The sequence below is a fragment of the Pteropus alecto genome, unplaced genomic scaffold, assembly GCF_000325575.1.
Source record: "Pteropus alecto unplaced genomic scaffold, ASM32557v1 scaffold87, whole genome shotgun sequence".
NCBI lineage: Eukaryota > Metazoa > Chordata > Mammalia > Chiroptera > Pteropodidae > Pteropus > Pteropus alecto.
In genome coordinates, this window is record NW_006443225.1 from 22,119,861 (window position 1) to 22,132,198 (window position 12,338).

The following is a 12,338-nucleotide window of genomic DNA, read 5'->3' on the forward strand; positions in this document are numbered from 1 at the left end:
CGCTGCTCGGCCGGCCTGCCCTGCTGGCCGACACCCTGCCGAAGCCACCTGCACACGACTGCAGCCTGCCACCGGGTGTCTGTGCCCAGCCACACTCAGCCTTCCTGCGACCGTTCCTGTCTCACGCATGGGTCCCTGCTACCTTCGCACACGTTTCACTGGCCTGGGTGAGGTGACTTCCACAGCCCCCATTTAAAAAGTCACCTTCGTTGTTTCTTAAGAACTAAGTAGACTGAGGTCGGGACAGAGCCGGAGCCGCGCCCCGGCCTGACTCAGCAGGGGGCCTGGGCGCAGGGTGGTGACACCTCCTCCCGCGCGTGGCCTGCGCCCGCGCATGTTCCTACCGTTCTCCTTATGCACGAAGGCTCCCTGGGGAGAGTCGGGGACGCCCTTCCAGACCGTGATGGGCTTGGGGTAGCCAGGGTCCATGGTCTTCATCTCTTCGCTGTATCTCCAGTACCTAGAGGGTGAAGACAAGAACACGCATGGGCGGTGCGCGACGTGCAGCCTGCGGCCTCCCCGGCCCAGCACGTGCCGTCATTGCGCAGACGGCAGACGCAAAACGTGGACTGTTCCCTTTCCTGGATGTGTCAAAATGGTTAAGTTACTGTGTATTCAGTCTGCCAAAATTAATAAAAAAATGCTAACATATTTATAGTTCAAAAGGGTAGCATCGAACTCTTTTTTTTAAAATCTTACTTAGGAAGCAGAATCCTTTTCTGAAAGAATATTAAACAGAATCTTATTGATTCATTCACTCAGCACTTACTGAGCATCACTGTGTCCCTGGCATGGAGGTGGGTGCCAGACACAGGACCTGGAAGGGCACAGCTGGCCCTCGTCTGCCTCGTGTTTTAGGATATGTAGGGGTTATGGGCAAAACCCCAACATAGCGACAAATACACACCGTGCGGGGAGGCAGTGAGACCTACTAAGGAAACGAGCTGGAACCAGCCGTGCGACCTGCGGGCAGGGAGGTCCCCACGCGCTGGCTTCTGAGCAGGGAGCGGGGTGAGGGGCAACTCAGGGCGCCTTGGGGAGCGAGCGACCGTGAGAGCACCATATATGGGGTGAGCCCGCAGCAGGCGCTGGCCGGAGCGTCCATGGGGCAGCTGGGTGACCGGACACGAAGTGACGGGGCCCAAGGTCAGAGAGGAACCGGCGTTGGAGACAAGACAGGTCTTGGCGCTGCAGCAAGCTCGTGGGCTCCCCTGAGACACCACCATCGTCACCACTGTCACCACCACTGCCACCGCCAGCACCACTGTCACCGCCACTGTCCCCGTCACCATCACCGTCACCATCACTGTCACGGCCACCGTCATCGCCACCACCGGCTTCGAGGGGCGGTGCTTCGGGCTGTGGCTGAGCTTCGGAAGGAGCTCGCTGCTGCTGCTGCGAGTTAGATCGACGGAGGCGAAGCAGAAGCAGAGGCGCCAGGCAGGATGTCACTGCGGCGACCGCTGGGCTCGAGCGTGGGCGGCCGGGGTGGTGGTGATTCGAGGGCTGGCGACGTCCCGGGCGAGAGAACGGAGCGGAATTTAACTCGGATGCGGCTGTGACGTGGGGAACAGCCACGCTGCCACCAGGGAAGGCAGCGGGGGCGCCGGGTGGGGTGATCCGTGCGTCTGGTGCAGACGTGCGACTCGAGATGCCGCCGAGCCAGAGTGGAGCCGGGGACTGTCGGCCTCAGGCGGGTCTTGACTGGAGCCCTCAGTGTACAGACAGGAAAATAGAGGCGAAGCTGCCGAGGGTGGGGGCACGGAGCCCACCCCTCACAGGCGGCCCTCGGCCACGTCCACAGAGCTGCCGGACCCCTAGGGGACAAACGGCCAGCGTCCCACTTTGGATTCCTCGTTAGTGTCCACACGCTCTCAGAATCAAGCAGATCGCGTCTAGAATGTGCCAAAGGGCTGACAAAACCGGGGTAAACCAGGGGAGTTCGCGGCGACATCGCCCACTCAGGGCTGGCGTGGGGCTCTGGGCTCCGTCTGATGGAAGCACAGCACAGCCAGGAGGTGGCCATCCCTGTCCCCGCCTGAGAGGGGGTTCTTGGACGACAGCGACTGGCTGGCAGATTTAATACCGTTTCTGTCTGACTTTAAAGTCTCTTCTCTGTTCTCTATGTAGAACGAACATGTTTTCCAAATTTATTTATTTGAAAAACCGCCTTTTTTCACGCAGCGTCTGTACCATCTGCTGGCGTGTGGCCAACACACTTTGGGAAGTAGCGTCCTTCACGCGCTATGCTGGGATCAGGCGTTTGGGCTGAGATCAGAGAGATATTTTCCAGTTCCTTCTGGACAGTCTTCTGGTGCAGGCCCATGGAGAGCCTCGGCTGTCAGGAGGGTTCGCCGTGGGGTCCCCGAAACTTAACGCGAGCAACCTCGAGGTCAGCGTGTCCGCCGTCTGCAGTGCTCACGGCAAGGAGAAACAGGTGGCTTCGGAAGTGTCCCAGTAAGTGGGCCACAGGCAGTTTATCAGGACGGGAAGCGCACGGTGACAGGCACTTGTCACAGAGCCCTGTCACCCGGGCCTGACAGGGAGGCCAGGTGAAGCTTCTGGAGACGTGAGAGGACCTCCCGGGGCCTTTCCGAGGAGGACAAGTAGGAGGGTCATCGGGCTGGTTCTCCCGATCCCGACCTGTGGCTTCTGTGGCGTCCTCTTCATGGGGACACCTGCCTGGGCGCTATTTCTTTGAAAATACCTTCAGTTTCTCAGAGGTTAAGCTTAGACTGAAGTGTATGGCAAGACAGCTTGGATGAGCCTGTGAGATGCTGGGAGCTGATTTAGAAACAGCATTTTAGAGCGAAACACTAAGCGGACCAGGATGTGGCCAAGAACCAGCTGAGTGTGAGGAGCAGAGGGCGAGCGGGGCCCAGGGCTGAGGTCCAGCTGCACGGAGACGGTGACGCTGGACGGCCCCCCGGGACCGCTGGTCTCGCTCCGCAAGCGGCTCGTCACATTCGGCAGCCACCTCCGCTCGGATCTCACGGGGCCTCTGCTTTCAGCCCCGAGCCTCTGAGCCGCCCACTCGTGAAGGCAGAAAGGGAGAAGCTGGGGAACCAGTAAGGACAAATACACATTCAGTGTGTCCTCGCTCCAAAGTACACGTGGAAAGTACACGGAGCGTTAAAGCTGGTGAGCACTGTAAACACGCACCGTCTGTAAAGGTGACAGCCAGCGGTAGTTTCCATGTCTGAGGCAGACACTGTGTCTTCTCTGTGAACTTTCAATCCAGAATGAGTGTATTGATACATGTTTGACTTTGGAATTATATAATTACATGAATATGAAGTAATCTGTTTATAAATACCCATAACTCATAAAATCTCATATAAGATCACACGCATGAAAAACTAATTGAAGCCCTGTTTTAAATTTTTTTAAAACCTATGAAAGCAGTTATTTAAATAGGACTTAAAATCAAAGTATTACTTCTAAGAATTTTGTTGTATTTTGTATGCAGCTTCTCAAATAGGAGATAAATGAACTAAAACTCTTTTTCCCATTTACTAAAGTCTTTATTCTGTTATAAATTTTGAATCTACTCTTCATTGATTTCACTGACTTGAGATAGCCTACAGTTAGTTAATTTCTACACTTAAATTTTTCAGCAAGTACTAAATTTCTAGAATGGAAACATTCTGAAAAGTCATACTTGCATGAGTCAAAAAAAATGGCTATTCGGTAATGAAATGGTCTTCGTTACCATCTATGAAGCCTCATTAAAACGGTCGGGGGAAGCTGAGCTCTCGTGTTCTGTCCTGTGGATGTTGACTGTCTCGTGCATCTTCTCAGCCTTGTGTTTCCACCCTTTGTGCCCAAAACCAACCAACCGACCAACCACACAGCTCCCGACTAAACCGGGTGCTGCAAGGGGACATCCAAGCGATTAAAGCAGCTGAGGAATCAAACGCCACCGGCCTTGAGGGGGGTCACCGTAAAGACGCTGCTCTGAGTCTGCAGCTCGAGCCGCGTGGGCCGTCGTGGTCTCTCCCACTCTGCTGCACCTACGTCCTCCTGAGAAGCACACGCTTTCTGTGGCGGTGAGCAGCATCTTCCACTTTAATAAACTTTTCCTTTGATGGATCTTTTTTGTTTTGTGGTTTAGTAAGAAATATTTAGCAAAATCTTAGTTTCATGACAGTGAATTAAAGTAATGTCTGCATGTATTCAAAACGAATGTAGAAAGTAAGTCATAGAATAAATTTAAAAGTATATGTTCTAACCTGTGGAGGCAAATGATAGGATCTTTCTGTTCAAAGACAAAGCTCAGTGTTTGAAACCATCGTCAGTCAAAAATTACAAATTGGAAAATGCTCACAATTAACTGTGTGTTAAGTATAAAATTTCAACTTTTTATATAAAAGCATACAAAAAAACCTTTGCTAAAAGGTACTTTTTAAATTAAGTAAGTAAAATGACGGGGAAATGCATCGCGAGGGTACGTACACACGGCACAGCTTGGGGCACCTTATGATCACGGTGGGGACGAATGTGCTGTGCGCTTAGGTTCATAAGAAAGTCGTGTCATCTGCAGGTATCAGAGGAAGATTTATCCTGAATGTTATTTAAAATATGTTTAAAAAGATCTTCGATTCCAGTAATTCTGGTGTGGATGCCCACACAACCCTTCCCTCGACAGCGAGTGCCCGCGATGGATGCGCACTGTGACCCCACGCACGCGGTGACTGCCCCCACGTGGTCACTGTCCCCGCCACGCACGCGGTCACTGCCCCCCACGCAGCGCACTGACCTGTCCCCCTTGAAGAAGTAGGTCTTCCCGACGTCCTCCCACCAGATGGCCGAGTCGATGCCATGCGGGGGGACCCCGCTCCCGAGCGTCACCAGGTCGTGGGGGTACCCAGGCTGGAGGGTCGTGTCCTTGAACACCCAGTATTTGTTACCTGTAAGACACAAGTCCAGACGCGGAACGACGATTTAACGCCGGAAGTTGGAGCACGCCTGTTCCCCGTGCGTCCACAGTGGCTTTTCGTGAAATCCGTGAAGTGGCAGCAGCAGGTGCAGCTGGCACACGGGCGTGGCGTCGTCTCCCAGAGTGGGTGACCGTGTAGTGACACAACCAGAGTTGGTGGCCTGTGGAGGCGGGAGGAGGCCCATGGAGAGCAGGCCCTGCATCAGGGCGGAGGGGCCCTCGGGAGTGGGTGCTGCTGGACGCCCTCCCCGCTGCACTGGTTCTGGCTCTAGTGTCCCCCCCTCCCCGCAGGTCTCCCCGCTTTGCCCCAACTCCGGCTGTTAGGCCATCGTTCTTTCCAAGGCAGGTCACGGGTGGAGGGTTTTCACTCTGCCCTCGTCCAAATGGCCAGAGCGTGGACAACGCTGGAAAGAAGACAAATTCCGCGGGTCCCAGCGTCGTCCTGAGACCCCCCACGGACAGCACCCTCGCCGTGCCGCTCAGCCCGCCACGCCCACTGTGCGACGCTGCCGCAGCCGGCCCCGCCGCGGACCCCGACAATCCCTGGCAGCCTCCGGCCGTCTCCCCCGGAGGCACCAACGCCTTCCAGCGAACGACTGTCCCCCCTCAGCCACGTTTTTGTCGAGGTGAATTGACACTGAACGTTACGTTAGTCTCAGGAGTACAACGCAATGACTCGGTACTTGTACGCGTTGCGAAAGCCCCGCGATCAGTCCGGCTGGCACCGTCCCCTCACGGAGGGACAGTCTCGTTTCTCATGGTGGGAACTGAGATCGAGTCTCAGCAACTTTCCAAAACACGGTTCCGCTGACGGGAGCTGCCGTGCTGCACCCGCGCCCCAGACTCCCCCTGAAACGCAAGTCCGCGCTCGGCCCCGCGCCCCCGCCCGCCGTGGCCGACGCCAGCCTGTCCTCTGTCTCCTGCCCGCCCCGTTCGTTCGTTCTGTGTTTAGGTTGCACACGTAAGTGGCCTCCTACGACATTTGTCTCCCTCTGTCTGAACTCTTTCACTTAGCGTCCTCCCCTCGAGGTCCATCCGGATGGTGGCGGCCGCGCGGTTTCATTCTCGAGTCGCCGAGCAGCACTCCACTGTGCGGATGTCCCCTCCTCATCCGCTCGTCGGCTGCCGACACCTACAGAGCCCGCAGGCCTCGGCTGCCGTCACGGTGCTGCGGTGAACACGGGCACGGGGGTCTTTTTGAATTAGTGTCTGGATTTCGTTGGATAAACACCCAGAGGCGGAACTGCTGGGTCGTATGACAGTTCTATGTTTAGGTTTTTGAGGACCCTCCACACCACTTCCCACAGTGGCCACCCCAACCGGCAACCCGCCCACAGCCCACGAGGGGCCCCCCGTGCGTGCAGCACGAGAGACGTTCCCAGCGGCTCCGTTTACATGGCCAGGTGGCTCCGAGGACAACGTGTGAGACGAGGGTTTCAGCTCTTCCAGGAAACTCCTGTGACCGTGTAGAAGCTTATTTGTTTGTTTGTTTATCTGTTCACTTTAAATGTGTCTTGGAAACATTTCCCTATACTGTTGGGCAGGCGTTTTCGGAAAATAACGGAGAAACACTCAGCCTTTCACTACAGATCTCAGTTCGTGGGGTTTTTTTCCCCCCATTAGGAGCAAACCCCAGGAGACTTTTTTTTTTTTAAACGCACTTATATTCCCCTTTAAAAAAATAAAGCGAAACAGAAAACTCATCAGCAAACACTGGCTGTTAAGGTGCCTGATGAGATCCCAGCAGTTGACTGTACACAAAAAACTGAGAAAACAACATCTTGCCTGCTGAGTATTCGTGGCATAGAATTCAAGGAAATAACCGTGATTACGAGTTATACACTTAATTCTCAAGTATTCGTTAAGGAAATACAACGATGTGGTCCCTTTTATGCACTGACGCACTAAGGTTTTTACCTGCAAATTCTGAAGTGACTTTGCTTCTGTGTTTTAGATTTTGAGAATGTGAGATTCATAGCCAAATCTTTTCTTTCTTTTTCTTTTCTTTCTTTCTCTTTTCACATAGGAGAGTCGGACTTTTAACCACCTTCCATGAGACGGCCTGGTTCTCAGGGTGCTGCCTGTGTGGCAGAGGGCAGGCATTTACCGGACTTCGCAGGAGGCTGACACATTCTGGACCCAGTGGAAAAATGGGCCCAATGGACACCGCACTTGGCAGAAAGCAGAGGAAAATGCCAACACGTCTGATTAAAGACAGAGAAACTCTGTCAATAAAAAGATGTCGGTGTCATGAAAATCAGCATTTTATGTACTTTGCCTAACGTTTGGTTGTTTATGGTGGGAAGATAAATCCGATCCCTATTATTACATCTTGGCTGGAGACAGAGACACCCTCGATCCAAAACACACTGCACGTGAACACGCCCCACAGCAGGAAGGGTCTGCGACCACGGATGGTCTCGCGTGTGGACGACAAGTGCTTATGTTTCCCAGTTTTTATAATTTAGGTACCGACAACTCCCATTTCGTGACATGTATGCGCATGTATAATTTTGCCCAAAGTTCAAAAAGTAATATAAATTATATCAAAACATAAAGTTTTCATTATACCTAGTGGCTTTCCACTCTTCTTGAGATATTTTAAACGTCCATTTGAATGTGACAGGGTATGCTTACTTTCACACGACTGAGAGCATTTCTACTTCATAACTGAGCGGTCACGCATACTCGTGTTCGAAGGTACACCTTCGGACTCATGCAAGAGGAAATCAAGGCTGACACTTAGTACCGTTAGGGAATGTGGCCAGAAGAGTTATACCCCAACATGGACTTGAGTTAAGTGGGGGACAAAGAGGACCAAGCTAGTGAGGTACAGGTGCTACTGAACAGCATGGGTCACAGGGAGAGAAAACCGTAACAGGTGGTGTCCGTCGAGAAAGAACAGAAAGACAAAGCCAAACAGAGGAGCGAAGTGAGCCTGCCAGGGGGCCGGGGCGAGCGCCGGAGGCGGAGCTGAGCGCGAGGGCTGGGCCGGCGGGGACCGCGAGCCGGACACGGCCACGCTCGGGCTCCGCTCTCCATCCATGGTCCTGTCCGGGTCCACCGCGTGCCAGGCACCATCTCAAGCAGAGGTCGGTAGCCGACCGCTCGCCGGGTTAGGGCAGCCTGTGGCCCGGGGAGGGGTCCTACCGAAGAGTCGAACCCCAGCTCAGGTGGGCAGGCAGCAGAGTCCGCGCCGGCTGCCAGGCTGGGACAAGGGCTGTTGGGTCATTAGAGAAACGTCCATCGGGCCTGGTTCGAGGTACCAGGACCACGGTCCACACAGAAGACGAAGGACAGGGGACTGGACTCCCCGGCCGCCAGCCCAGCGGGCAGGATGCGCACAGGTACCACGGACGTGGGACACGCGGCGTGGCCCGTGAGCAGAACCCCAGCAGGGGAGGGCACAGGGCAGGGACGAGGGGCGATGGCACCGTCTTGGCTTCTGAGGTGACAAAGCCGTTGGGAGACCTGGCCAGCTGAGATGTCATGTGATTGTGGGTTGGAGCCCACGGCAGGAAGGTGCTGAGCCACCTGCCGCCCAAGTCCGGCCCTTCCCCCACGGTGGGGAGGTGACATCAGGAAGGGGGCTCGGGCTGGGCGGGGCCGTCTGCGCCCAGGGCACTGTGTGTCCAGCTGGGCTGGGGAGGGGACCCGGAGGCTGTGTGGGAGCGAGCGGTGGAGGGGCGAGGTGGGTCCCGGGTGACAGCTCAGACCGGCGGCGATCGGAAGCCACCGACAGGCCCGGTGTTCGCAGAGACGGGTGAGCCTGCGGCGGGAGACGCGGCGGCCGGGCCGGCACCAGAGCACAGGAAGGGGCACGGTGTCCGGCCGCTTCGCCCTCGGCGCCTCCTGGCCACCGCCGCCCTGGCCACCGCCGCCCCGGCCTCGTCTGAGGGGTCTCCCGGGCACAGCTCTGGCCCGCACTGGCCTGGGACCTGCAGTGGGGAGGGATTCACGCCCCAGGCCGAAGGTGACGTCACACCTTCGCAAGGTGTGAGTTCGAGCAGGGTGGCCAGAGAGCGCCCACGAACCAGCGAGGAGGAGCCACCGCAGCAGCAAGCAGCAGAGCACGGGCTTGTGACACAGGCCCCCGCGGGTGGCCTGGCCAGGGGCGCCAGGCCCTGGGACAGACCTCAGCTCCGGCCACCGTGGGCGATGCGCTCTGCTTCCTGCTGCCTCTGCTCACAGGGCCAGCGGGTGGAGGGGGGGCCCTCTCCCCCAGGCATGCTGCCAAGACTCCCCCGGACGTGCCCCCCAGTGTCCGCAGGGCACCCGGGCCACAGCCCAGGTGCCCTCAGCCACAGGGGGCGGGCGGATTGCCGGGGCCGCATGGCACTTCCTGAGCACTCACAGGGCTGTCCCCTTAGTCCCCACCTCGAGCAGGGACAAGAGCGACCCACCTTCCACGTGGAGAAACCGAGGCACAGCGAGTTGTGGGCCTGGCCCAGCTCGCACAGCCGGCCAGGTAGGGCCCGAGCCTGCTGGGGGGCTGCTTCCCGGTGCCAGGAACTCAAGTGCCACCCCCACCTCGAGGACTGGCTAAGGACGGCGTGACCGGTAGGTGACGCCCCGCTTACTCGGCAGCCTGGTCCTCGCTGAGTACAGCTCCCCGAGCCCCGCACACCTGTCCTGCCTGCTCTGGGAACAGTGGCTCTCTGTGCCGCCCACGGCCTCGACCTCCCTCCCTGGGGACGTGCCCAGCTGCCCTCCACCCAGGGGAGCACATCCACCCCCCACCCCCGCGCCCGGACGCTCGGCCCTCAGATGCAGCTCGAGCGTGTCCCGCGCACGGTCCGGCCGCCCTGCAGCCCCGTTGGGCTCCCCTCGGCTCCCCACAGGCTGCAGACTCATCGCTGAGCGCCCGCGAGTGTCAGGACGGCGAACCCGGGAGCCGCCCAAGGTCACTTCCAGGCGGCCTGCCTTCCGCATGCCAGGCGAGCCGCTGAAACCTGTCACTCCGGGAAATGACAAGCTCAGGATACCTCAGGGAGAGCAGGGAGCTGGGCGGTGCTTCCTGCCCACAGAGCAGCTCCTGTCGCCCCCTCGACACACACTGACCCAACCAAGGATGGTCAGAGAAGCGATGCAGATGCCGCTGTACGAAGCAGCAACTCCAAAGCTCTTAAAAAACACCCAGACTCCTCAGTTAGTGGGAAAAGGGCTTTTCAATCATTCCCTTATTCGTTTATATCACTTTTGGGGGTACTTTTAAGCAAAATATAAAAATTCTATGCGATGTCAACGACTCCTGAATTGGACTTAGCCGTGAGCTGCCAAATGAGAAGACGTAACTTAGAGAACCAAACGTTACCTCCGCTTCTGCTTCGCTCACGTGTGGAGCCAGCGCTTCGTGGACGGGCGCGCTGTCCCCGGCTCAGGCCCCGCGGGGCCGACGGGGCGGGCTCACCTTTGAAGAAGACGAAGTTGCCGTCGCTGTTCTCGTACACCGCGTCGATGCCGGGCGGCAGGCCCCGCCAGAAGTACGTGATCTGCATGGGGTAGCCGTCCATCACCCTGTTGTTCCTGACGCGCCAGAACCACTGGTCCTGCGAAGCAAGCAGAGGGCGGCTCAGCCAGCGTCCCCGTCACCGCCCCGTGTCGTGACAGGACACAGTGACGCGGCTTGCCCGCAGAGGACCGAACAACGTGGTTGAACAGAAACCGTGCAAACACGCGCCCTGCGCGGCGTGCACCACGTCCGGCCTCCCGCTGGCCGCTCGCCAGGACCTGAGTGCGGCCGGGCACAGGTGGGCACCTCGGTACCTGGGCACACCGGCCAGACCCCACCGCGGCCACGCCGGACACCTCCGGTCTGCCCGCCTCACGCTGTCCCACGGAATCACAGCCAAGTCCTCGGTCACCCTCCCGGGGTCCCAGTGGGGCGGGATTACATGGTCACCCCAAAGTCACCTCAAAATAAAACCACGGGAGCGGACTGCAGCCTGCGACAGCTGCTCCCCAACAGACCGTCACAGCAGAGGCCGCTTTAGACCAAAGCATCTCCTCTTAACCAGTGAATAACCCTGTCTTGCCCAGAGCAGGTGCTTGTAAATGTTGCTGAATTAACAGTTAGCCGACCCACAAAACGTCCCACCATAAGTTCTTACTAACAACAACAACAAAAAAATACATCTAATGACTTTAAATTGTTTTCAAGTGAAAATTTCAGAATAATGTAGAGACTATTCGAAGTGCTTTAATATTAAAAAAATGAGGTATATTTCGAAATTAGTTTCCGATAAATCTGAATTCAGCATTTGACTTTAGCCCGGCCCTCATCATCCACGTCGGTGCCACGCAGGTGTCGTCACGGAACGCCGGCTCAGGGCCCCGCCCTCCGGTCTCCACTCATGTGTCAGCGAGTGACTCACTGTACGGCGTCCCAGGCCCCCTGGGAACAGGCTCGCCTCACTTGTCAGCTACTCACACACACGCTCTACTGAGGACTCTAGATTTTAGGCGACATGATGAAAATGAGCCTTTCCACATTTAAATCACTCAGCAGTACAGTCAGGGACCTCTGGAGAGGTGCACTGTCCCCGCTGTCAATGGCTGCCGCCTCCACTAACTTCCGCCACCTACAGAGGGAGGAGGAAGTCGCTTAGTTAACAGCTCTGATGTCACGTCCTGTCCTTGCTGTCCCTGACAACCGCGGTGGACATACCATGAGTGAGTGACCACAAACTCACAACTGACCCACAGCGGGATGGCTGTACTAACGGACTTTCTGAGGACCTGGCTTTAAAAACGTCGGTCGTCATTGTTAAGATCATTGTGAAACTGGTGCCCCTGGTTTTCCTGTTTACAGTTCTGTTCACAGCTGGTCTCGTTCCTCTTTGGATTTCAGCCGTACGACGGCTCTAGCCAAGTCTCTGTTCCCCACCAGCGTCTTCCGACATCACTGACTTTTCGCTGATGGTTTTCATAGTACCCGGCAGCCCGTATTAACAGATGCTTTGATCCACATGCAGTGCGTATCTGAAACTGATCTTAGAATGCAAAGCTATTCATGAAAAGATCGATCTAGGAAAACATGTATGGGCATGAAGACCCAGGTTTACGGCGGATAGTCTGTGAGCACGTGATATCCTGATAACTCAAAAGAAAAACAGCATTTTCATCGAGCCGAAACAGGGGCTTTTAACTGGTTGTGAAAATCATGCCAATCTCCACATAAAACGTTCTTAAATCGTTATGATATAGACCCTAAAACAATAAGCACAAATGGTTAGATGCCCACTGGGTTCCGATGAAGAAAACTGGCTGAGACTCTATGGAACGATACCAGCGCAGCCGCCTGAGCTGCGGGGGGTCGGGGGGCACGGGAGGAAAAGCCACACACCGACCAGGAGCGGCTCCATTTTTGACCTGAAAGAAAACGTGTTGTCTACAATAA

At 56.3% G+C, this 12,338-nt stretch overlaps 1 protein-coding gene across 1 annotated transcript in view; it reads right to left on the reverse strand.

The window, feature by feature from the left end:
• The window catches only part of MMP16 (matrix metallopeptidase 16), a 156,601-nt gene that overhangs the window by 5,635 nt on the left and 138,628 nt on the right, over positions 1 to 12,338 (reverse strand). The window contains exons 7-9 of the mRNA XM_006924061.2: positions 10,350 to 10,488; positions 4,760 to 4,910; positions 345 to 460 (exon numbers count right to left, since the gene is read on the reverse strand). Of these exons, the coding sequence (XP_006924123.1) occupies positions 345 to 460; positions 4,760 to 4,910; positions 10,350 to 10,488 (406 nt within the window). The remainder of the gene's footprint in view (positions 1 to 344; positions 461 to 4,759; positions 4,911 to 10,349; positions 10,489 to 12,338) is intronic.